The sequence below is a fragment of the Panthera uncia genome, assembly GCF_023721935.1.
Source record: "Panthera uncia isolate 11264 chromosome C1 unlocalized genomic scaffold, Puncia_PCG_1.0 HiC_scaffold_4, whole genome shotgun sequence".
Taxonomy (NCBI): Eukaryota; Metazoa; Chordata; class Mammalia; order Carnivora; family Felidae; genus Panthera; species Panthera uncia.
The window spans coordinates 10,424,849-10,450,156 of record NW_026057585.1 but is presented as its reverse complement, the minus strand read 5'-3'; the positions used below and the strand labels follow the sequence as shown (position 1 = coordinate 10,450,156).

The window sequence follows — 25,308 nt, the reverse complement described above, 5'->3', positions numbered from 1 at the left end:
CCCGGCTTGCCTCGCGCCCGGGCCGTGCTGGGCCAGAGCAGCCCAAGATGGCCGACTTCGAGGATCGGGTGTCGGATGAGGAGAAGGTAAGGGGTCCGCCTCTCTCTCTTGCCTCCTCCCGCGACAGGGAACAGGGGCCCGACCTGGCTGTGGTGGGAACCCCGGCAGTGTCCCCAGGAAAAAGAAGCTTCTTGGCCCGTGCTGGCATACGCTCTGCAGTTGGGACGCTTCGCTCTTGAGGGGCTTTCCTCTGCCTCACGGTGGCCCCAGTTCCCCATTCCTTAACTCTCTTTTTCTCCTGCGGGGCCTGAGGCACAGCCCAGTGACCTTCCTGCAAGAGACGAGATTTTGCCTTATTGAATCATGACTGTGGACTCTTTTCTGTAATTAAGAGAGGGGGCGATGGTGATGTCTGGACGTGTCAGGAAGCAGTTATTTTACCGCCTTTAGCTGTCGGGGCTCTCCCCATCCCCCCATTTTTAGATATGATTGAGGCTAGTTTAGGGCGAGTCACTTCCTGGTCAGAGTGGCCTCTTAACTTCCCTTTTGCTCCTCCTTCCTCAGGAAGTGATTTTGCTGTCACGACTCTTCGACAGGGAGAGGTCCCCATGTGTTGTCCGTCCCTCCACTCTTTTCTCGCTTACGATCTTCTGAACTAATTCTCAGTTAATAATTGTGTAAGCCTCAGGACATTTGCTTCAGAATTTGAACACCACTCTTCTCTGTAGACAGTCCCTTGATTGATCGTGTGCATGTATGTAAGCCCGCGATGACTCCATCCCTTGCGCCTTACATCCTATTAACGGTAATTTTTGAAAAACAGTTTTCTGTTTCTTAACAAATCGAGAATAGCCAGAGGATTTTTTTTTTTTAACTCTGTAAAGGTTTAATATAGCACATAAACTTCATGTTAACACATTCAAGTTTAGACAAAGCATCGTGCCTTCTTCGATGCTCCACTGTGTGGTCTTTGATTATAGTTAAATTTATCAGCGTGTTAAGTGCTTATTTACTTCTTAAAAAGTATTTGAAACATAAGAGCATATTCTGCGTTAGGTAGAATAACTTTTTGTTGACAACTGCACACATTTCTTAACACTTTTCAGGCTTTTCAGTAAATACTTGATTTTAGGGTCTGTAGAAATTAGAATGATTTCACTAGGTGACTTGTTATAGGACAAGAATTATGTCTTTTGTTTCCCACATTGGCTGTTACAAAATGTGCACTCTTGCATGCTCTGTAAATATATCTGGGCTCTTTATTTTTTTAATAAGAGAGATGGGGATGACAGAGGGGTGACTGTTTATGATCCAGGAGTACTCCGTACAGAATAATTTGATATGTCATACCTACATATAGCATGTCATTTTGAAATACTGGAGAATGTGGTAAACGTTCACAAGCCATTGAACAATACTTCAGCTTTAAATTTTCTCGTTCTTGAAAATTCTCGTGTAAAACTTAGAGAAGAAAAGAGCATCTTACATATGAATTAACACTGAAGAGAAGTCTATGATAAAATGTCTTGGCTAAGGTAAATAGTTACGATTCGGATGAAATTATAGTAAAAATCGGGAATAACGAAACATTGTTAGCCCAACTGATGGCCCACTTATTTTAAGGAAAAATATTGTTACAGCAAAATTTCACTAAAAATTTAAATAACAATAAACTTCAAAGTTTATGGTGTCCAAACAATACTACATTTACCAGTATTGTGGGTTTTTGTCTTTGAGGCTAAGTTAGAATGCCCTTTTAATTAAACTTGGGAAAATATACCTGTATTTTAAAGTGCAAATCCAGATGCCTTTGGATGTTGACAATGTTTAATAACATCAATAGTCTTAATTTTGTAACAGCAAATTTGTGAAGTGTCCTCTTATCTCCCAGCATACTTCTTTTGTTGCTTAATATTAATTAATAATGAGACAGCAAGCAAATCAAAATTAGTACTGTAAATCTGCCCAAAAATGCTGATGAATTTCATATTTCATGAACAGTTTTTAGATTAGCCACGTTTCTTTATTATTGTGAACAACTAAGAATAGCTGATACTTAGAAGTCTCATATAATCCATATGATTTGAAATTACTGAAATTTTGTTAGGTTCTTATTCCCAGACAGAACTTGATCTGTATTTCTCTGTTGTGAATCTCTAAGTAAAAAGAAAGGGCTTTGATATCTAAGATTACCTCAGTTTTCCTTTAGCTTCGTACCTACACCGAGCCCTTTTCCTCCAGGCTTCTAATTCCTTTTAACTGAATTCAGGAATTGAAGTATTTTTTCAACAAGACTTGTTGCTATGAATGGCTTAGCATTCATAAACAGTAAGTAACCCTTAAGTGAGATCTTGTCCTATAAAATTTTCACAACCAAGGCACTATTACAAATTTTTAAAATCAAGATATTTTCAGCCATAATTTGTATAGATTCTTCCTTGAAGGAACTCTAAAGTTTCCATTTTTTCCTCTTTTTAACTAAGATCTCAACTGCGTTTTATTTGAGTTTTTTTTTCAGGCGTATATGTCATCACATGGAATATATTTTAATATCACTTTTTATCTTTGTTGCATTTCCTGAAAGCAGTGAACCCAGAGATGAATTTGGTGTTGATAGTCTCTGATTTCCTTGCAAGTATTTCTATAAAAGCTAGTAAGATCAGCCATTCTCATAAGTAACTGCTTAGGTTTTTATCACTTTACAAAGAGGAAGTTGGGTTTTTTAACTTCTACATTGTTACCTGAAATGGTCATGATGAGCTGCCTAAATAAAACAGGAAGCTGAAAGTGTAATAACTTGCCGAAATAAATGCTTTTAGTTTTGTCCTCAAGTTCAGTTTCTGAGAATGAGCTACACTCTTCTAGTCACTGACTCTTCAGTTCCAAACGCTTAACAGGACCAAAGTGACAAGATACCATAATTAGGAAATTTGAAATATGAGAAGAATTACTTGTTTGGGCTCATTGCACTGACTGTTTCCTTTATTTCATGATTCAGCATTTAAAAAAAATAATTGCAGAGAGAATTTTAAGGCTGAAAAAAGTGCAATTAGCATATTTTCCCCTTCAGCTTAACTATTAGAATATTTGTGAACAACCTCAAAAATGCCATAAGAGAGAAATGAATGCTTAAAGCTTAGGCAACTATGTCATCTTTAAGCCACTTTTTGGAACAGGTTTATCAAAATTGTTGAGGAAGGATGTGAAAAATGGTGATTTGAGGGCTCAGAACTTATGAAAAATACACCTTTTTAAAAAATTAATTAGTTAATTAATTTTGAGGAGGTGGGGTGGAGAGAGAGGAGCCCAATGCAGGGCTGGAACTCATGAACCGTGAGATCCTGACCTGAGCCGAAATCAGGAGTCCAGCACTCAACCAACTGAGCTACCTAGCTGCTGCATGAAAAATATACTTATAAACTGTATTTTTTTGATTATCTATTACATCCTTAATTTACTAGATGAGTTATTATCCTTACAGGATAAACTCTAGAGCTTATTTGCTATAGGTATTTTCTAAAAGTCATTAATTAGTATTAATACTACTGTTCTTTTATGTTCTCTTTTTTTCAGTTAGCTTTGCTGAGTAGTATTTATAGAATCTGTCACAAAATCCTTGGACAGGAGCATAAAGCCTAAACAGGTGCAAACTCAGATGCCCAATCTTTGGTGTAGGTTTATAATTTCTTCCAGAGTATCTAGCTCTTTTATTAGGACCAGCCTTAATACTAAGCAAAGTAGCGTAATTTGTCAAAAAATCAGGCCCCAGGTTTGTGATTCAGAAGCCGTGCTTTTTTCACTTTACTGTTTTTCCCATTTAACCATGAGTGAAAAAAACAAAATAGAGGTATCCATTTAATGAATTATAACTGAAATATTGTGATGTAATGGGAAAGAATGATTCTGAATGTTAGGAGATTTGGCCTCTCTTTGCTGAGCTTATAGCCACCAGTGTGATTCTAGAAACATCACTTATCTCTGTGGGCCTCAGTTTTCTTGTAAAATAGGTAAGGAGAAATGGATCAAGGTAACCCAACAAAGTTTAATGAACTTCTACAAACTGTAATAAAAAAAAATCTTTGTTTTAAAAATTGAAACGTTAAAATGTTTCAGGACTTTCTGTCATTGTCTGCTTTTGCACATTTGCCCTGATAACAGAACTGTGAATTCTTTGGTAACTGAAAGCATATCTTCTTATGCTAGTACCTAGGATAGGACCAGGTACATAGTGTAGGGACAACGTTTTGATACAAAGGAGACCAACCAATCACACCTTTCTTCATTCTCATATGTCCCCAGCTCGTGCTCCCTCATCCCACCTCCCAATTATTTCTGGTAATCTCTAGGTATTTCTTAAGTTCAGGAACGTGTCCACACTCTGGGTTTTTCTTTGGGCATTCATTGTGTCTAAGTATCTGCTGCCATTACTGATGATCTGCCATGCCACTGCTGGGAACATTAGATCCCTCTGGAGCCGTTTTAGTAGTAAATCCCATAAAGCTACAAAGCATTATGCATACCAAAATGACTATGAATATATACATCTAGCCTTGCAGAACCCCTAATAGAAGTGTTTCCTTCATCTGCTTTAAGTTCTCTCCTTTAGAGCTCAGAAAAACACACGCTATAAGGTTAGGTATCATTTGTGCTTTTCTCCTCAGGTGCATGAGTTTCTCTCATTTTCTTGCATGTCAAAAAAAGAAAAAAACTTCTTATGTGGATCAGCTCCTGAAAATAAAAACCCTGGGTAGGAAAAATCAGTCATGATACTGAAGACAATTTAACTACTTGGGGATTTCTGAACTAGGTGATGATTTTAATATGCACTTAACTGTTATTTTCCCTTTTCCCTTTATCAGAACCTCCTGCAGATCCTTTGCATTTCAGTTCATCTCATCATTGTTCCCTTGTAGTCACACAGGCTCAGAACATTAGCATCATTTTTTTCCTTCTTAGCCTCTTCTCTCGTGTTCAATTAGTATTCCAGTTCTGTAAATTCTTCCTGTCATTAGATTCTGTTCCTCCATTTCCATTAGTATTTTTGAGAAAAATTATTTTTTGGTGTATAGGAACTATAATCAGATTACATGCTTAAAATTAAAATGTAGGACAAAGCATGAGTAAAAAGCCCCACCACCCCTGTTTTCCAGCCACCTAGTTCCTGAGAGGCAGCCAGTATTCTTTTGTATATTTTCTATTCTATGCGTATACAAATATACTTCTTACTTAACATTACATCCAGTCAGTCCACATTCCTTCTGTTAATCTTCATTTACGACCTTTTCTGATGCTTGAATTATTTCTAACAACATTCTTAATTGTTCTCTTTGCCTCTTACTCTCTACATTTTTCATTGATTTACCACAGTTCTTCACACTATTAAGTTTTGAAGTATGTGTAAAATTTGTTATTGCTATAACTGCACTTACATATTGTTAAGCAGTGTCTATGAGATGGAATATTCATTTGAATGGATCATATGATGTAGTGTAGGTCAATTATAACATAAGCAAGAAGACTGCATAATGCCAGACTTCACCAAAGAAAGGTGGTAGGTTCATTGGAACATATGAGAACTTTGTCTTGTGAATTCTTTGTTTTGCATCTAAGTAACATTTAAGTGCTTATTATGTGTTAAGTATTTCACGTATTAATGTGTATTTGTCTCAAAACATTCCAACAGGATAGATATTTGTATTATCTACATTTTACAGTTGACTAAACTGAGGCACATTTGACATTAAACAAAACTATGAACCAGTGTCCACAATTAGTCGAGCAGATTCGGTGTTGATAATCTGCTTCCACACCTGTGGTCTTACCCACTTTAATCCCTTTGAATAGACAGTAGGTAGTAAATTAAGGTAGCAAACAATTCTACTGAAATAATGACACAGCCCTAAACAGCAATCAAGTTTAATGGTATAGTGACATGGATAGTTCTACAGATACTAAAATACTGATGTTCTTTGGTTGTGACTACATTGTAATTACTGCTAAATTAGCTGGGTGCTCTTTTGAGTTTCTTCAAGTGTGCTACCAGTAGTATTTGAAATGTCTTATAAACTCAGAGTGTTAAGACACTTGATTTTAGAAGTTTAATGGTCATAATAGTCCTCATGACAAGGTGAAGAGCATCATCCTCTTAAGAATGTTATCATATAGGGGCGCCTGGGTGGCTCAGTCGGTTAAGTGTCCGACTTCGGCTTAGGTCATGATCTCGCGGTCTGTGGGTTCGAGCCCCGTGTCAGGCTCTGTGCTGACAGCTCAGAACCTGGAGCCTGTTTCAGATTCTGTGTCTCCCTCTTTCTCTGACTCTCCCCTGTTCATGCGCTCTCTCTCTCTCTCTGTCTCAAAAATAAGTAAGTTGTTTAAAAAAAAAAAAAAAAGAATGTTATCATATAGCAGTACCTTGGAACATTATTGCCTACAGTAGAGTTGCTGGTGTGCTGCTTTCTTTTTCTTTCTTTTTTTTTTTTTTAATGTTTATTTTTGAGAGGGAGAGAGAGAGAGAGAGAGACAGCGTGTGAGTGGGGGAAGGGCAGAGAGAGAGACACACACACACAGAATCCGAAGCAGACTCCAGGCTTTGAGCTGTCAGCACAGAGCCCAACACAGGGCTCAAACCCATGAGCCATGAGATCATGGCCAGAGCTGAAGTCAGATGCTTAACCAGCTGAGCCACCAAGGTGCCCCTGGTGTGCTGCTTTCAAAAGCAGATTTCTAGGTTCTATCCTAGACCAACTGAATCAGAATCTGGGAGGATCACTGCTCAGGATCTTTTTTTTTTCCCCTAAATGTTTATTTTTGAGAGAGAAGCACAGAGCATGAGTGGGGGAGGGGCAGAGAGCGAGGGAGACACAGAATCAGAAGCAGGCTCCAGGCTCCAAGCTGTCAGCACACAGCCCAACATGGGGCTCGAACTCAGGAATGGTGAGATCAGACCTGAGCTGAAGTCAGATGCTTAACTGACTGAGCCACCTAGGCGCCCCAGGTATCTATTTTTTTTTTTTTTTTTTTTTAATATATGAAATTTACTGTCAAATTGGTTTCCATACAACACCCAGTGCTCATCCCAAAAGGTGCCCTCCTCGATACCCATCACCCACCCTGCCCTCCCTCCCACCCCCCCATCAACCCTCAATTTGTTCTCAGTTTTTAACAGTCTCTTATGCTTTGGCTCTCTCCCACTCTAACCTCTTTTTTTTTTTTTTTTTTTTCCTTCCCCTCCCCCATGGGTTTCTCCAGGTATCTATTTTTAAATAAGTTTCCCAGTAATTCCACTGCAACTCCGGAACCACTATCCAAATCTTAGTCTTCTGCCTTTTAGCTCAGAAACTTGATTCATCAGGATATTAAAACTAAATCTCTCAGGAACAAACTTATATTAGCTAGGCCGATGAAACTAATGTATAAAAGTAGCAGAACAACTAATTTAACAAATATAGAAAGGGGGCGCCTGGGTGGCTCAGTTAAGTGTCCGACTTCTGCTCAAGTCATGATCTCACTGCTCATGAGTTTGAGCCCCACGTTGGGCTCTGTGCTGATAGCTCAGAGCCTGGAGCCTGCTTTGAATTCTGTGTCTACCTCTCTGCTCCTTGCCCACTCATGCTCTGTCTTTCTCAAAAAATAAATAAACATTAAAAAAATAAATATAGAAAGGACTAGAAACTTTCTTTCAGGTAGGTCAGGGACATGGGAGATCAAATTATAGTTTTTTCACACTTGAAGTGTGGAGTTGGAACGAGGGAAGTTAACGATACAGGTTAATATTTTAACTATATAGGTGAACATTTTAATGGCATTTTCCTCCTTAATAGGGATATATAGCCAACACAAGACCATGTAGGGTCTTTGGGCAGAGCACCCTCTAACTTTTAACAGCAGCAGACATTGTTTTTACATAGCTGGAAGGAAACCCTTAAGTATCAAAAATTTGCGTATTACAACTTCTCCTGCAGTCTTTCCCCTCTTAATGACATACTCATCCTTTAGTTGTTCAGGCCAAAAAGTTTAGTGTCATCTTTGACTCCTGTTTCTTTCACAATACATATAGTCTTGTAGCAAATCTTGTAGGCTCTGCCTTTGAACTATACCCAGAAAAAGACGGTTTCTCACCACCCCCTTATTCCAACCACTCTGGAAGAAGCCACTGTGATTTCTCCTAGGTTATTGCAGTAGTCTTCTCTCTGGTGTCCCTGCTGGTACTCTTGCCTCCTCCTCCCTGCCCAGCAGGCTGTCTGCAGTGCAGCACCCAGAATACACTGGTTGGAGAATGTAAGTTGGAACATGTCACTTCTTTGCTCAGAATCCTCCATTGGCTTCCCATCTTCTTCAGAATAAAAGTTCTTACTCTGACGACAAGTCCCTCTGTCTTTACCGCTTACCTCTCTCACCTCATCTCCTTCCTATTCTCCCCTGGTCCTCTCTGTTCTAGCCACACATTCTCACCTAAATGGTCTTTGTGTTTGCTCTGTTGTCTGGAGTTCTCTTCCTTCTTCCCTTAATTCCTCCAGCTATTTCATCAAAAGTCATTTTCTCAGTGAAGTCTTCTCTGGTTACCCTATATATTGCCAAATCCTAACATTTCATTATCCCCTTAAGTTCCTTTATTTTTTAGCATTTATCACTGGCTATTTAATGTAGTTTATTTAATGTTATCTCTGTCTGTTATTTAATGTTGTCTCTCTACCCATTAGAATGTAAGCTCCACAAGAACCATACACTGGTGCATCACCATTGCCTAAAACAGTGCCTGACACGTAGTGCACTATCAGATATTCGTTGAATGAGTGAATAAATCTCACTTTAATAGCATCTGACTTGATTTCATAGCTAACTCTTAGAGGACAGACTGATTTCCAGGTTTTGTGAGGCCGTATTAAGGATTCCAGTACTTCTGTATTACTAACAGTTTAATTTTATTAATGGAGCTTCCCACTCAGAAAGCTTCAGCACTTCTCCATTACCTACAGATACAACCAGACTTGATATTAGCATAACTACTGCCATCTGACTCATCTTATTCTACCCTTCTCTTTTATTATCTCCAAATAAATCCTCTGTTTCTACCAAACTGGTCTGCCTGCAAAAGACTGTTTTCCCCCCACCTCTTTTCATTTTACTATTCCCTCATTTGTAACACCCACCTCCCTCTCCCCCCCCCAACCCCGCCTCCTAATCTAAAGCACTCTGTAGAGCTCAGTTTAGATCTCACCTTCCCCTTCCTTAAAGTGTCTTTCCCCAACCCAGCCCACATCTATCCCATCCTTCCTCTTAAGTAAGTTGTTTTGTTTTGAGTGAATGGACAAATTGGTAAACACAAAGATCTGAACTTTAAAGAAAACATGTTACTCAAAATTCAGTAACATGTAGGCATTTGCTTAGGGAAAGAAAGTTAAGTATCTGCTATGTATTAAGTCCGTCTCCTGTTACCTCACTGGATCCTTAAAACAGTCTGATATGAGCAGGTATTATATCCACAAATGAAGAAACTAAGACCCAAGCAATGAAATATTAAAGCTGGCTTGTGAAACCAAGTCTGACTTCAAAAGTTTTTGAAGATAAAATTGGTAAAAAGACATACCTTTGGATTAGAATGCCATAATATGCCAGATATGCAGTGGATCTTGAAGGCTGAAGCTTCCTGTTTCCCAGTACTTTTGTTTCTATGTGGCATAGGTTCTCACCACCAAACTCTACCCTTTTGGACTTCAGTCATTGCTCTCAAGCATCTGAATCTCAAAGTGTATGGTGTGAATTTTTCCCAAGTTTCTTAAATTGGTCTTTTTGTTTCCAAAATGATGTCCATTGTATATCTGGCACTTGGAACCCTTTACCTGTCTGCCCAGTAACCTAGAATGAGGGATGAGAGTGTGTGTGTTTTAACACATTTAAGCTTCTAAACAACAAGTTGCTTATGTGATCTTTTTCACACATTTTTATCTTTTTTTCTGACTCATTAGAACATTATATCTCAGACTTTTCTACTTCTTCAGTTCTTGATCTAGACATTTTGATCCTATAATTAAAATGAATAGGGCCTTTTGGGGCACCTGGGTTACTCAGTCGGTTGAGCATCTGACTTGATTTCAAGCTCAGGTCATGATCCCAGGGTCATGGAATCGAGCCCTCGTCGGCCTCGCACTGAATGTGGAGACTGCTTGAGGTTCTCTCTCTCTTCCTCTGCTCCTCTCCCCAGCTTGCACTCCCTCTCTCTCTCTCAAATAAAAAAAAATGAAAACAAAAAACAAGTATTGTCTTTTATCTCCTTCCATATGAATATCAGTGCAATTTTGGATTTAAGGTAATTCAAATTTTTAAATCTTCACTGAGAATGAGTCAGTACTTAAAATTTTTTCCTGTTCAGTAGTTAATGTCTTAAGGCTTACCACTGACTTTGAACTTCTAAATGGACACTAAGATGTATACTTCGAAATCTTTTTACCAGCATTCTGATGTTTTATATTAGAAGAGTCCAGAATAAGAACTAATGGATGATTTCCTTGTAACTTGGTGCATAGAGGGAATGGTTGGGAAAGATTAACTATAAAATATAGATAAGAGCTGGTTTTTGGTTCTTGTCTGTTGTAAATTTTATGCTTAAGTTTGTCATATTTATATACCATTATACTAGGTGACATAAAATATAATGATGACCCTGTTAAAGAAAAAATTCTTCTGATACTTGTTAAAATGACTTGGGGTGTCTGAGTGGCTCAGTTGGTTGAGCGTCCAACTTTGGCTCAAGTCATGATCTCGCAGTTTGTGAGCCCGATGTGGGGCTCTATGCTGACAGCTCAGAGCCTGGAGCCTGCTTCGGATTCTGTGTTTCCCTCTCTTTCTGCTCCTCCCCTGCTCAAACTCTGTCTCCCTCTCTCTCAAAAATAAATAAACATTAAAAAAAATAATAAGACGATTTTATTCAATAGTTTTGTGTTAGGGGAGAGAGCTAGAGCTCAGCTCCAGATGAAGCAAAGACAACTGGGGATCTATAGCCAGCAAGCAGAATGAGGGGGTCAGTGGATGGAAAATTACTAAGAGGACACATAAGGGTAGAGGGATTCTTACTTAACTGATTTAACAGGATCCTTACTAAAGACAGATTGAGGACTTCTGTATCAAAGGTGGGGGATAAGGAACTTGATAAGATACCTAAAGTGGGGGTATTCTCACTAAAATGACAACAGGTTCTTGCTAGGATTGGGTTAGACAGGACATAGGATGGAGCCAAGATCAAGGCCTAGCTGAGAAGAGAGGGCTCAGAGGAGCCTGACTAAAGTTTGGTTAAGGAGAGACTTTGACATTAAATGTATGTTATATAATTACTTTAATAAGTTTTCGAGCAATTATTCCTTAGAGTTGATAAAATTTTTAAAATGTAATTGCTGGAAGCTCCTTTCTATTTGCATGGGATGCTGCCCAATTCATGAATCATTTAATAAAGCTAATTAGATCTTCCATGAGAATGAATGTGAGTGAATGAAATTGCTGTACTTAAAAAAGCAAACTTGCCTGCTTTTCCCACCTATTGTCTATATCTGACCAAATTTGTAATTGGTTACTAATAGAGAAAACAGTTTTTTTTTTTTTTTAATGTTTATTTATTTTTGAGACAGAGAGAGACAAAGCATGAACGGGGGAGGGTCAGAGAGAGAGAGGCAGACACAGAATCTGAAACAGGCTCCAGGCTCTGAGCTGTCAGCACAGAGCCTGACGCGGGGCTTGAACTCACGAACCGCGAGATCATGACCTGAGCAGAAGTCAGATGCTTAACTGACTGAGCCACCCAGGCGCCCCTAGAGAAAACAGTTTCTAAGAGCTACTTTAAAATAACTTTTAAAAGAGTAAACAAAGCAAAATATTCGGAAGTGCCATCTTTTGTTTTATATAATACTGATCCTAATTTAAAACATATCTTTATGCTTTTAAGCCTTAGCTATTACTGAAAATGATAGAATATAAACTGTATACAGCTAAGTTTTTAAGTATATTCTGAGTCTTTGTAGTGTCTCTAGGTCAAAAACTGGGAAACTGGGAAAACAATAGTTTATTTGGAATTTTAAAAAGCTACTGGGGTGCCTGGATGGATCAGTTGGTTAAGCGCCTCAGGTCATGATCTCACTGCTGTCAGCACTGCAGAGCCCTCTTCAGATCCTCTGTCCCCCTTTCTCTCTGCTCCTCCTCCACTCGTTCTCTCTCTCTCCCTCTCTCTCTCCCTCAAAAGTAAATAAACATTTAAAAAGTAAATAAAAAAGCAGCTAACAATAAGTTTTAGTTAATGAAACCAATATTTCATTTGGTCCTAGACATCACTAAGAATATATTTTTCTTTTAGAATTGCAGCCCCAAATTAAATTCTCACTAGCCTCTGAGAACCCTCAGCCAGGAGGGGTTTTGTTTATTTGATAAGGGCACTGCAACTGAAATTCCAGGGCTTTGATACTATTATATATGCATGTCAACAGCTTGGAACTTGTACCTATTAAATTATTGCCCCAGATAGTTTATTGTTAGTTCACTGAAAGCTTTAGAACCAGATGAAAAAATGAACCACACTGAGGCAAGATGCATTTTTAAAAAAATTCTTCCTTTTTAAAATAACATACTAGGGGGAGGGAAGAAAGAGTAGGCAGAGAACAGTAAATTGTTAGGGCGGTGAAAATACTCTCTATGATACTATTAATGGTGGATACATATTGTGCATATGTCCAAATCCATCAAATGTACAACACAAAGAGTGAACCGTAATGTAAACCATGAGCTTTGGATGATAATGATGTGTCAGTGTACGTTCATGAAATGAACAAGGAACCACTCTGGTGGGGGTGTTAATGGAGGAAGTATGCATGTTGGAGGGCACAGACCCTATGGGAAATTTCTGTACCTTCTCAGTTTTGCTGTGAACTTAAAACTGCTCTTAAAAAAAAGTAAAGTCTTAAAAAAATAACAATATCTAAATGTCTTCAAACAGCAAACAACCTGTTAGGAAACAGTATTGAATTCCATGCAAATAGAACTTACTGTCTTAACAGGGTAAGAATAAGGTAAATCTCTTTAGGAAGAAAAATGTAGCTATTTATCCTTGAATACTTCTGTAATGACGCAGGATAAAAGTAAGGAAAATAAACATATACAAAAGTACAATTGGTTACTATGCTTTTTTTAAGTATAGCCTAGTTGAAAACATAGGTAAACTTTGGAAGATGTGTTTATAAAGGGAAGTGAAGCAGTGATATTTTGGAGAACTTTTGGTCAGCACAAAAGTTGCCACTATTTATAGTTCACAATAAAGACTGTAATGATGGGGAATATAAGGTTACTAAGACCCAAAGAATTTCTAGAAAAGGGAAATTATTTTCTTAATAATATGAGGGGGTTGTTTAGTTTAATAATTTAAAGCAGCAGTTGTCTTGCTAGGACCAGATAACAGTAGCTGACATTTATTGCACCTATTTTATTTTATTTATGTATTTATTTTTAAGATTTTATTTTCAAGTAATATTTACACCCAGCATGAGGCTCAAACCCACAACCCTGAGATCAAGAGTCACATGCTCTACCAATGGAGTCAGCCAGGCACCCCTATATTTTAAATATACTGTGAAATTTAATCTTCACAACAATTTAATCTTCACAACAATTCTAAGAAGTACATACTGCCCCACTTTAGGCTGAGGATATGATTTAAAGACCTTAAGTGATTAAAATTCAAATCCAGATCTGTCCCAACTCCAGAGCCTATATCTTTCCATTTTGCCATAGTATCTCATAATCTGAGAAACTAAGAACACTTCCATATTGTCATTTTATGTAGAAGAGGTTTTGTAAACCTTTAACTAATTGCCAGCTATGTGCCATTTACTTTGCTAGACCCTGTATGATAAGGAAAAGGAAAGCAAGGCAGTTTGCCCAAAGAAAACTAGTTTTTAGGGACAAAATGGTATCTATAGAACTAATTATCAATAGCAGTTATATTTTAGGTGCTATAATAAATGGTCAAAGTATGGTAAAGTAAGGTTTAATGTGGTAAAGGATTCTTGCAATTACAAGTACTGGGAATACTTTTTGGAAAGAAACAGAAGAACCCAACCTTAAAAGACAGGCAGAGTTTAGACAGGTAAAGATAAGGAGAGAGGCAAAACTTTCAAGGACAGTGTAAGTCAAGCCCAGAAGCAAAGTCTTTAATACAGGCAGTAGTCTAATGAGGGAGGTAAAGATTTCGGTAGACACCAGGGAGACAAGCCGGAGATTTGACTCCTGAAGTATACAAAGTTTGGGCAGTATAAACTGACCTGGGCCTTGCTGATAAGTAGAATGTGGCTATTATCTAGCCCAGAATTTCTTCCCTGCTTGTTTAGAGTTATCCACTGACATTCAAACAGAGCTGCAGTTGTTAAATACTCAACTTGAATCCTGTTGTATGTGATTGTCAAGAAAATCATTTAAAAAGGTAGTTATGAAGAGATGTAATGTTGAAATGTGTGGCATCTGTTATTAAAAGATTAATAAATAAAAACCTAAGTTTTATAAATTTTCCAAGTGTCTTTTAATACATTTTCTAAAGTTTCTTACTAAAATACAGTATATCAAAATTAACAAAATTAAGCAGCTTCTGGGGAACAATAAGGTATATTACTTTCTCAGTTTGATGTTTAAACTTTCAGTACAGGTATTACTAATAATGAAATTTTGAGTCTTTCAAGGATTAGGTATTTTTTTTTATTTCCCTCTTGAAGAGGTGAGAAGATACGGAGAAGGGGAAGAAATTGAAATCTAGGAAAATTATCTTTAACTGATGCTTATAAGGTCCTAAATTCCACCTTTTTAGGTCAGAAACGTAATACAGTGGGTTCCATGAAATTAACATTATTGGAATATTTAAATCTATGAAGGATTGGAATTGTGTATAAGGCCTGTGTATAAGGCCTGAGTTATTCTCCCTTTAAAATATACATGGAGTTATACCCTTCAGATACTATCTGATGAATGTTATGTGCAGTGAAACTATTACTTTATGGAATAGGGATGTTTTTTAAAAGCCTTTTTTGTTGTTGTTTTTAAAGCAGCAATTAAGTTTTTGTTCCACCAAAACCTCCATATCAGTGATTCTCAGTTACACTGGAGATGGCATGCCTCTCCTCTATGGGACATACTTGCTTTCAACTTTGTTCCCCACCCCATTCTAAAGAATGACTAAATCACTGTTTTTAAAAATGTCATCCCTCATTTGTATTGCAGCAAAAATATTTTTGCTGTCGCTACTTAGCCATCTCTCTCCCCTTTTACTTCTGCCACCAATTCTTACCTCTACCAAATTTCATCTTGTTTTGACCCAGTTTTGAAGCTAGATGAGAAAATACTGACTTTTAACATTACTATTTATCATTGTATTTATTCCTTCCAACTTTGTTTCAACTGTAGCTTTCATAAGCAAGGTTTTGACTCAATTCCTGGATAAAAGAAAAAAAAATTCTAAAAGGACTAAGCTAAATCTATGTGACACCACACTAAAGATAATCCTCCTGAATTTAAATACCTGTTACTAATGCACAGTATAGTTGATTGAATAGTTCTAGGCCCACCTCTGTGTAAGTTTGTGACCTTTGACAAAGCACTTTCTCTGAATCTATTCCTTTTTTAGTGGGGATACTAGTCTCGCCTACTTATTAAGCTGTTTCAAGATCAGAAGAGAAACAGGTTATGAAAAAGTTTTGTAGACAATAAAATAGTCGTCATTCATTTACATTGCTAGCATGTGCCAGGTCTCAGTTCTGGGTGTACAGCAGTGAACAAACGTTCTATTCCAGGGTTTGGCAAATCTGGTCTACCGCATGTTTGTATGTAGCCTACAAGCTAATGTTTTTTGAATGGTTGGGGGAAAAAATCAGAAGAAGATTATTTTGTGACATGTGAAAATTACATGAAATACAAATTAGAGAATCCAAAATAATGTTTTAATTAACTTAGTGGGGCTAATACTTTTACAACGTTTATCAAATCACGTACACTTTAATATCTTACGAGTTTATTTACCAATAATACCTTAATGGTAAAAAAAAAAAAAATAAGGGGTGCCTGGGTGCCTCAGTCAGTTGAGCATCCGACTCTTGATTTCAGCTCGGGTCATGATCTCAGGTTCATGAGATCAAGCCCCACATTGGGCTCTGCACTGATAGCACGGAGTCTGCTTGAGATTCTTTCTCTCCTTCTTTCTCTGCCTCCCCCCACACACTCTCTCTCTCTCTGTCTCTCTCTCTCAAATAAGCATTCAAAATAAATAAACAATTAAAATCTTATTAGAACACAATTGTGCTAATTTGTTTTCATTTGGGACCGAGACCATGTGGCCCATATAGCCCTAAAATGTTCACTGTCTGGCCTTTTGTATTAGCAATTTGCTCACCCGAGCTCTATGCTCTTGGACTTCTTTTGGAGTGTTGAGCAGGAAACATAAATATCATTCAGTGGTGACAAGTTCCTTGAAGAAAAAGCGAGTAAATGGGCTAGAATTGTGAAGGATGCAGACCGTATCATGGCTAATTTGTAGATAGGAGTCAGGAAGTCAGAAAGTGACATCAGGAACTTGAATGAAGAGAGATGCTTTGATAGAAAGCGTTTCTGGCAAAAAGGAATGAGAAATGCAATAGCCCTGAGGCAGGAATTTAGCCGTGAAGTCTAGCAGCTAGGCAGTAGGAGGTGAGGGTGAGGGAACCAAATTTTGAAGGACCTTGGAGTCCATGGAGTAGACTTTAGATTTTTATAGAGAATGTGTAAATGTAGCATTAAGATTTCAACTACTGTCTCAAGGAATTTTTATGGTATTGTTATAGTGACAAATCAACTTATCACTTCAAAATCTGTTGTCAAAGATTGCCAAATATTTAATACTGAGTGGTCCACTTTTTTAGTACCTCTCAGAAAATAACATGGAGATTGTTGACAATGACCATGTTTTGGGATCTACCTTTGGCATCTAATGATGACTACATTCTTTTTAATCACTCATTTAGAATTTCACCCTTGCTGTTGCATATATATGTCTTCACCTCTTACCAGCTTTCATTTAAAAACTGGGAGATGTTTTTGTTTCTTTAATTGGACATTTCTCCTGTTCTTGATATTCTTAGATTTACGGGTATCACTCATTTGTTTTTCCAGCACTTTAATTAGAATTCTTCTGCACTTAAGCCTGAATTCAAATATTGCTTACTTGTTATTCCTCCCTCTCTGACTTATGTGTACTTTGTGTGGTTTTTTTTCCCCCCTTTAGGAAGTGGAAGCAGTCTTTTAGTTTAGCTCATTTTTTTCCCCATATAATCCCTTCATTTAACCAATTAACTATCCCATACATTCCAGCATAAGGCACTATGCAGCCAGGAGGTAAATAAGGCTAAGCTTCTGGTCAAGAAGCATATGCAAAGTGTAACTTTAAAAAGTTTCCTTGGGGTGCCCAGGTGGCTCAGTCAGTTAAACGTCCAAATCTTGGTTTTAACTCAGGTCATGATCTCACGGTTTGTGAGATAGAGCCCTGCATTGGGCTCTGTACTGACAGTGCAGAGCTTGCTTGATGTTCTGTCTCTCAGCCCCATCCTCACTTGCTCTCTATATCTCTCTCAATATAAATAAAAATAAAAATAAACTTTAAAAAAATCTTCCTTGTTGCCTTTGCCAACCTCCCTTTTTACTCTGTCCTTTAGCTTCCTTGACCTGTAGTTTCCTTGATCCATCGCTTTCAGTTTTGATGTCACTCCATAGCCTTTATCTTGTTAATGTCCTTTTTTATCTTTAACAAAATTAATTTATTAGATGGTAGATGTTGTCATGATCCTCTTTGATTTTTAAAAATTTAAAAATTATCTTTAACATACAAGTAATAAAGTAGTGGATGAAGTAGAATAAAGGGGATTAAGAGGTACTAACTCCCAGAAAAAAATTACAAGTAATTTATATTCCTTATACAACTTTTTGAACATAGAGATAAGCCAAAAAAGGAAAGAAAAACTTTTTAATAACTACCACCAGAAGAAGTCCTAATTAAAATTAGTAGCTATACATATATGTAAGTGTATTTACTTTTAATAAAACCGGAATATATCATTGTGTGAACTTTTGCACTCAATGGCATATGATAAAACATCAACCTGTATCAACAGAGCACTTCTCAGACGTTTTTGTTTTCAGGACCCCTTTATACTCTTAGGACTCAACTTTTTATGTAGTTTATAGCTATTGTACTAGATATTAAAACTTAAGAGTTCTTAAAGTATTAATTCATTTAAAAACATACTTAAAAACATTTATATGTTAACAGAAATAATTGGAATTTTGTTTCTTGTTGTTTTGTAGTTTATTTATTTTGGAATAGAGAGAGGGCACGAGTGAGCCAGGGAAGGGGCAGAGAGAGAGGAAGAGAGAATCCCAAGCAGGCTCCAGGCTGTCAGCCCGTTGGAGGGCTCCATCTCACGAACTCTGAGATCATGACCTGAGCCAAAATCAAGTGTCTTCGGACGCTTAACTGACTGAGCCACCCAGGCGCCCTGGTATTTTGTTTTGAGGAAAAAAAGAAAAAAAAAAAAAATACCCAAACTTTATTTTCTAAAACAAAAGAATTAGTGGGAAAAATAGCACTGTTTTACATTCTGCAAATCTTTTAAATATCTACATTCAATTTGTTGTGTTATAATGTCTTAGTTTGTGCATACTGTTTCCTCTGACTGGATGAGCTCCTTGGTATTTACTCATTCTTCAATCCAACTCAAACATCACTGTATCTAAAGGCCACTCCACCACTCCTTATATACATATATAAAGTTGACTGCATCTTCCTTGTGCCTCACCGTGGCCTTTAATACTTGCTTGCTGTATTACTATCTGTGTGTCAGGTCCTTGAAGACAGTGACCAAATCTTACTCAGTGTTTAATCTTTATTTACTCTTCTTTTCGTATGAGCTCAGCAAATGTTTGCTGAATGAATGAATATTACTTTTTTAATATGCATTGTCAGTTCATTGATTATCCAAATACTTGTTTTAATTATGCCAGATCCATCAGATTTTATGACTTTTAAAACCTCAGGGATAACTTCAGGAATACTAGTATCTTGAATTTTCATTTTGGTAGCCTTTACTATTGCATATTCAAACATTATGTTATATATGTAGTATGTAAAATATATAGCTTTATTCTTTTTAGGGAATATGCTTTTTGGGTTGTATATTTTTGAACTACACACACTTAAATTTGTTTGACTAAAGGGACTTTCACAATGATGTAAGGATTATGGGAGATGCACATTGACAAGTGGGATAGATCATAGCCCCTCAGCAGATTTGAACAGACTAAGAAATAGGTTTACTATCAAAGTAGGTTTATTAATTTCTTAAATAAATGATTGACAGCAACAGTTGATGAGGAAAGAAATATGATTAACTGCACATGCCAAGGCAAATATAAATATACCGAGTTGTAAATCTATATGGGAACTGTTAAGTCCTGTGTAGTGTAATTTTCATGAGTTGAGCAGCATTTCTTACTTCCTAATTATTTTCTTTTTATTGTTGTTGCTTGTTAATATAAGAGTTTTATGGTGTATTCCTCTTAGTCTCCAGCAGCTTTTATTCCAGAAAAGTAATGTATTATCTATAATTATCCTGTCATGACAGGTGGATTCCTCATCTCTGCTTCCAGGTAATCCACATACAGGTTTTGTATTCTAAGGTTAAAAAATCAGGTAGAGCTTTACAACTCAAAGAAATTTTGCAGAACTTCTCATCTCTTTTAGGAGTTGGCTTATAATGAGGAAACTCAGGACCAAAACAGGTTAGTCATGCTTCTAGAATTACAACCCTAGTTAGTTTATGGACCAATAGAGCCAGTAATTAGAATTCAGGTTTTCCAATCTACCTTGCTCCATCAGTCAGTAGGCCTTTCTTGACTGAAGATGTAAAATTTGTCCATGGAGCTTTTCTTTTATTCTTTTTAGAATGAGTGAAGTCATATATAAGATCTTCTGTATAAACCTGAAGTTGTAAAGTATTTTTTGTCTTTCTAATTCTCTTCTCAGTGCCCAGTTGTATTTTCAAAGGACTCTTGAAAGTCTTTTTTCTGCTTAAGAATGGTTTGGCTTTGATGATAGCCTTGATTTGAGTGGGTCAACAAGAACTTAACGTTGTTTGAAGGAAATGAAGAGGTTAATGGAGGATGCCTACTTGGAAAGCAGGGCTCAGTTTATTGGTAGATCTACTGTGTTCCTCTTTGCCCCTCATCAGTGAGTTGAATCATCTTCGTACTCATTATCACATCAAATATTAGGGAATTTTCAACATTCTTTCTGTCATAGTGTTAGAATTATACTGTGAGGGGCGCCTGGGTGGCTCAGGCGGTTAAATGTCCAACTCTTGATTTTGGTTCAGGTCATAGTCTCACAGGTTTGTGAGAACGAGCCCCATGTCCAGCTCTGCACTGACAGCACGGAGCCTGCTTGAGATTCTCTCTCCCTCTTTCTCCACACCTCCCCTGCTCACACTCTCTCTCAAAATAAATAAACTTTATTAAAAAAAAAGAATTGTACTGTGAGACTGTCAGAGGTCAGTCTTATTATCATTGCTAGCATCATAATTATATATGTATATTGCCAAATGATACTCGAAATTATTTTTTCTTTTACATAGATTTTTACATTCTTTGTATTTCACATCTTACTTGATAAAAGCGAAGAGATTAAATTATATGGCAGACTGAGCACATGGTTTCACCTCATCTTTTATGCCAAACCTTAGTAGAATGAAAAGAGTAGGGAAAACACATTGAGAAGAGAACTGAATTAGTAACAGGGGTGCTTGGGTGGCTAGGGCAGTTGAATGTCTGACTCCATGGTTTTGACTCGGGTCATGATTGCATGATATGTGTGATCAAGCCCCATGTCAGGCTCTGCACTGACAGCACAGAGCCTGCTTGGGATTTTCTCTCTCCTTGCCCCTCCCCCTGCTCTATTTTCTCTCTCTCAAATAAGCTTTTTTTTTTTTAAGTGAGAGTGCCATTGTTGGACCAATGTTTTGTAGCAATTCTTTTGATAGAAAGCAGAATGGTAAATACACGAGGGAAAAAAAGTGAGATCAGAAGATAACTGTTGTGGAAGTAGGAGCCACTTGGAGGAGCTCAACTTAAGGAGCAAGAAGGAAAGGACTCAGAACAGTCTTGGAGTAGATTAATTGCAGAATTAAGCTAACTGTAAGCTAATTGCGGTAAGCTAACTGTACCATTGGCTCCTCTTTTCTCTTCCATTGGGGCTGAACTGCAGACAGAAATGCATTTGTCCTCAGAATATAGCATTGAGAATGAGCACTAAGAGCAGAGAGGCAGGGCGATGCCCCAGGTAGCCTCTGGCCCTTATGAGGGTTACTCAGAAATTAATTGGCTCATATCCACTTCACAGCAGCAAGTCTCCTCTCTCCCTCCCCTACAATCACTAGAGACAAACTGCTGGTAAACAGAACAGGCAAGCTAAATTAAATTCAAGGAGGAATACCAAATATTTGTGGAAAACTGGTACTATGAAAGAAAAGCATCAAACTCAACAAACAAGTAGATCTAAATTCTTAGGGAACAGTCAATAGAGCAATACTTTAAAGTAAGTATAGTTAATACCCTCAAGGAGACTCAATAATTCTTACACACACACAAATAAAAGTCTTGGAAATGAAAAATAGGTTTTAAAATAACTATCTGAATAGCAAAATAGACATAAATGAAGAGCATTTTAAGTGAATTGAAAAATGGAGCTCTGAGGCCTTCTCCCCAAATAAACTACCAAATGACAAAAAGAAGATAAAAATACAGGAGAAAAAGGGATATGCAAGTTAGATCTAAGACTTCAGTGTCTGTCTATAAAAGGAGATCCAGAAAAGTAGAATGGCAGTAGGGGGCAGGAGAGGGAGTTAGAAGGAAGAACAGAAGAAGTACTGTCTATAGCATTCTTTAGAACCTTTAGTACAGTGTTTAATAGTAGGTGATAGCAGTCATCTTTGTCTTGTTTTTAAAATTAGGGACACTGCTTGCAATGTTGCATCATTATTAAGTATGCTGTAGAATTTTGGTAGATAATCCTTTATCAAGTTAAAGAAGTTTATTCCTACCAAAAATTAGTAGTTTTGTTGTTTTATGATACTTGAATGTTGAATTTTATCTTTTTTTTCCAGCATGAGTTAAGAGAATCACAAGGGTTTGCTCCTTTAATTTGTAAATTACACTGATTTATTAATACTGAACCACCTTTGCATTGGGATAAACGCTATAAACACAAATTGGTATACTACCAGTTTACTACTCTTTCATTTAGTTTTGCTTAAATGTTCATAAGTGATTAGGATCATAACTTTCTCTGTTTGTGCCTGTAGTATATTTTGACCAAAAATTGATTATTCAAATTTTTTTTTAAAATTTTTTTAATGTTTATTTATTTTTGAGACAGAGAGAGACAGAGCATGAACGGGGGAGGGCTAGAGAGAGAGGGAGACACAGAATCGGAAGCAGTCTCCAGGCTCTGAGCCGTCAGCCCAGAGCCCAACGCGGGGCTCGAAATCACGGACCACGAGATCGTGACCTGAGCTGACGTCGGACGCTCAACTGACTGAGCCACCCAGGCGCCCCTCAACTTTTTAAAGAAGAATTAAAACTTAAAGCCACATGTAGATCTCAAAATCAGGACAAACCTCTATTGATGGTAAAAGCTTTGGGATAGTTTGTGAAAAAAATCTGAAGTCTCCTAAATAGTAAAGGTTTGAATAGGAAGTTTTGTCTCCATGAATGTGATGAAAATTTTGTAATCTGTTAATTGCTTCTTCCTTTGTATGTTACTCTTCTCTTATTTTATTTCTTTCTCTTTAGGTACGCATAGCTGCTAAATTCATCACTCATGCACCCCCAGGGGAATTTAATGAAGTGTTCAATGGTGAGTAAACATTAGTATTTTAAGCCCTCCATAGTTATGTATAAGTATTTACTGAGTGTTTCTTATCTCTTCTAATCCTTACAGCACATTATAGCTATAGCTAAGGAAATCAAGATTAAAAGAGGTTAAAATAATTTATTTAATGTCATCTAGCAAGTAAGTGTCAGAACAAGGATTCAAACCCAGGTCTGAGTTAAAAGCATACTCTTAACCCATAAATTAGGATACCTATCTTATGTGAGAAAAGATTTAAAGTAGCTTAATATGAATATGGAAACAATATTAAATTATTTTCATAGTTTTGTATCACTATAAATCATAGCTTCAGCTTCTTCTGTGCTTTCACTCAACACATGCTTGTAGTATATACAGGACACTTTCAAGAGCCATTGGGGCTGAACTAACTACATCTGGGAAGCTTATTACATACACAGATTCCAGCCTTACCATCCTCAAGTTCTCCCAGGTGATTCTGAGTCACAGCCAGTTTGGGAACCGCTATTCCAATACATTTATAAATTTCTATTCACTGGCTTAACATATAGAATGAAAAATGTAGATGAGGCATCTTAAGCTTTATGATAAAATCAATCATTATAATCCCATTTTAAGTTGTTAAATTCATCTTTAAGTCCTTTGTGTATCTTGGTTCATTTTAGCAAGCATTTATTTTGAAATTCGAGTTTTACATTAGAGGGCTATGTACTTGAGAGGAGCTATGTGATACTCATCTGCAGTTGGCCCAGAGCCCCACACATCATAGAACAATCACTAATCTCCAGTGATAAAAATAATTAATGATGCAGAGAAAGAGTAACCAGGAGAACATATAATAATTTAAGGAGTAAATAATACAATAGAAATAAATCAGAACATGTATCCTTATAGACTTGTTTGTGGATTTTGAGCACCAACAGCAAGAGAAACAAATAAACAAATGCAGCCTTATTTTCCTAGTCTTTTTTGCATTTTGACCAAATGTAAATTTTCAACAACTGAGCTTTTAGGAAATTTTCCTTCGACCTGAACTTTATCAAGCTGATTAGCTCAAATAAATTCTTTTTTTTTTAATTTTTTTTTTAATGTTTATTTATTTTTGAGAGAGAGAGTGAGACAGAGCATGAGCTGGGGAGGGCCAGAGAGAGGGAGACAAAGTATTGGAAGCAAGCTCCAGGCTCTGGGCTGTCAGCACAGAGCCCGACGTGGGGCTCAAACCATGAACCATGAGAACATGACCTGAGCCGAAGTCGGACGCCTAACCGACTGAGCCACCCAGGCACCCCAGCTCAGATAAATTCTTAACAAAATTAATGGCCTTTGTAGTTAGAAGTCCCTGTTTGATTTCTGACAACTGAATGGACTTTACAGGAATATCATGAGAATATTTGATATGAAAGAATTAGATTAAGAATTGGCAAGCTACTTGTGGCATGAGGACTAGTTTTTATTGGCATGCTACACATTGGTCTCTTCAGCCTCTTTCAGCCAGCCTCTTTCAGAAGCTCTAAGAGTCAATGGCCTTTGGCTTATAATTAAATTAGTCTTTCCTCTTGGAGTTAATGAATGCTTAATAGTTTCTTCTATAACAAGGACCCTCCTCTTATAAAAGAAGAATGACTATAGGGGTGCCTGGATAGTTCAGTAGGTTAAGGGTCCAGCTCTTGATTTCGGCTCAGGTCATGATCTCACGGTTTGTGAGTTTGAGCCCCCCACTGGACTCCGTGCTGACAGTGCAGAACCTGCTTGGGATTCTGTCTCCCTCTCTGCCCCTGCTCTGCTCACTCTCTATCTCTCTCTTTCAAAATAAATAAGTAAACATTAAAAAATAATAATTAAAATTTAAAAAATAAGCGTGACTAGACTCTTGACATACAGGTTTTTAAAAGCACGTAGGCCCCACGTTCGATCCTTCGTGGAAAAATATGTTTGGCAGTTTCACTGCCACTGGCTGAATTTTGCCCAGCTTTCTTGGTCTGATGTTATAGAAAAGCCTCCAGTTCTTAATCTTATTTTAAAGGATTCTTTAGATACAAAATTAACAGTTCTAATTGTAACTTTCTTTAAACCATGCTTTTTATTTGCTATGAAATTCCTTGAGAAGTTGTTTGATTATTGTACTGCAAATAATTACATGAAAATCTATGAACGTGAGCATCTGTTCATTTGCATATAGGATATCTGAAGATCAACTTTGCAAAGCCTGACTTGTTAAACATTTCTGAAGCTTATCCTTTACTGAACATTTGAATTTTAACATCTTTTAAAGGTGTGGTTTATTAAAATGTTTATTTTGAGAGGGGTGAGAAAGTGTGCGCACAAGCAGTGGAGGGGTAGAGAGAGGGAGACAGAATCCCAAG

General features: G+C 37.2%; 1 protein-coding gene across 2 annotated transcripts in view; it reads left to right on the top strand.

The window, feature by feature from the left end:
- The first annotated feature begins 3 nt into the window (after positions 1-3).
- The window catches only part of CAPZA1 (capping actin protein of muscle Z-line subunit alpha 1), a 49,560-nt gene continuing 24,255 nt past the window's right edge, over positions 4-25,308 (top strand). Inside the window, exons 1-2 of one of the 2 annotated variants that reach the window (XM_049616554.1) lie at positions 4-86; positions 22,888-22,951. In XM_049616554.1, coding sequence (XP_049472511.1) covers positions 48-86; positions 22,888-22,951 — 103 coding nt within the window. In that variant the 5' untranslated portion in view covers positions 4-47. Of the gene's footprint in view, positions 87-613; positions 806-22,887; positions 22,952-25,308 lie in introns of those variants that run through there. The other variant, XM_049616555.1, reaches the window with a different exon arrangement.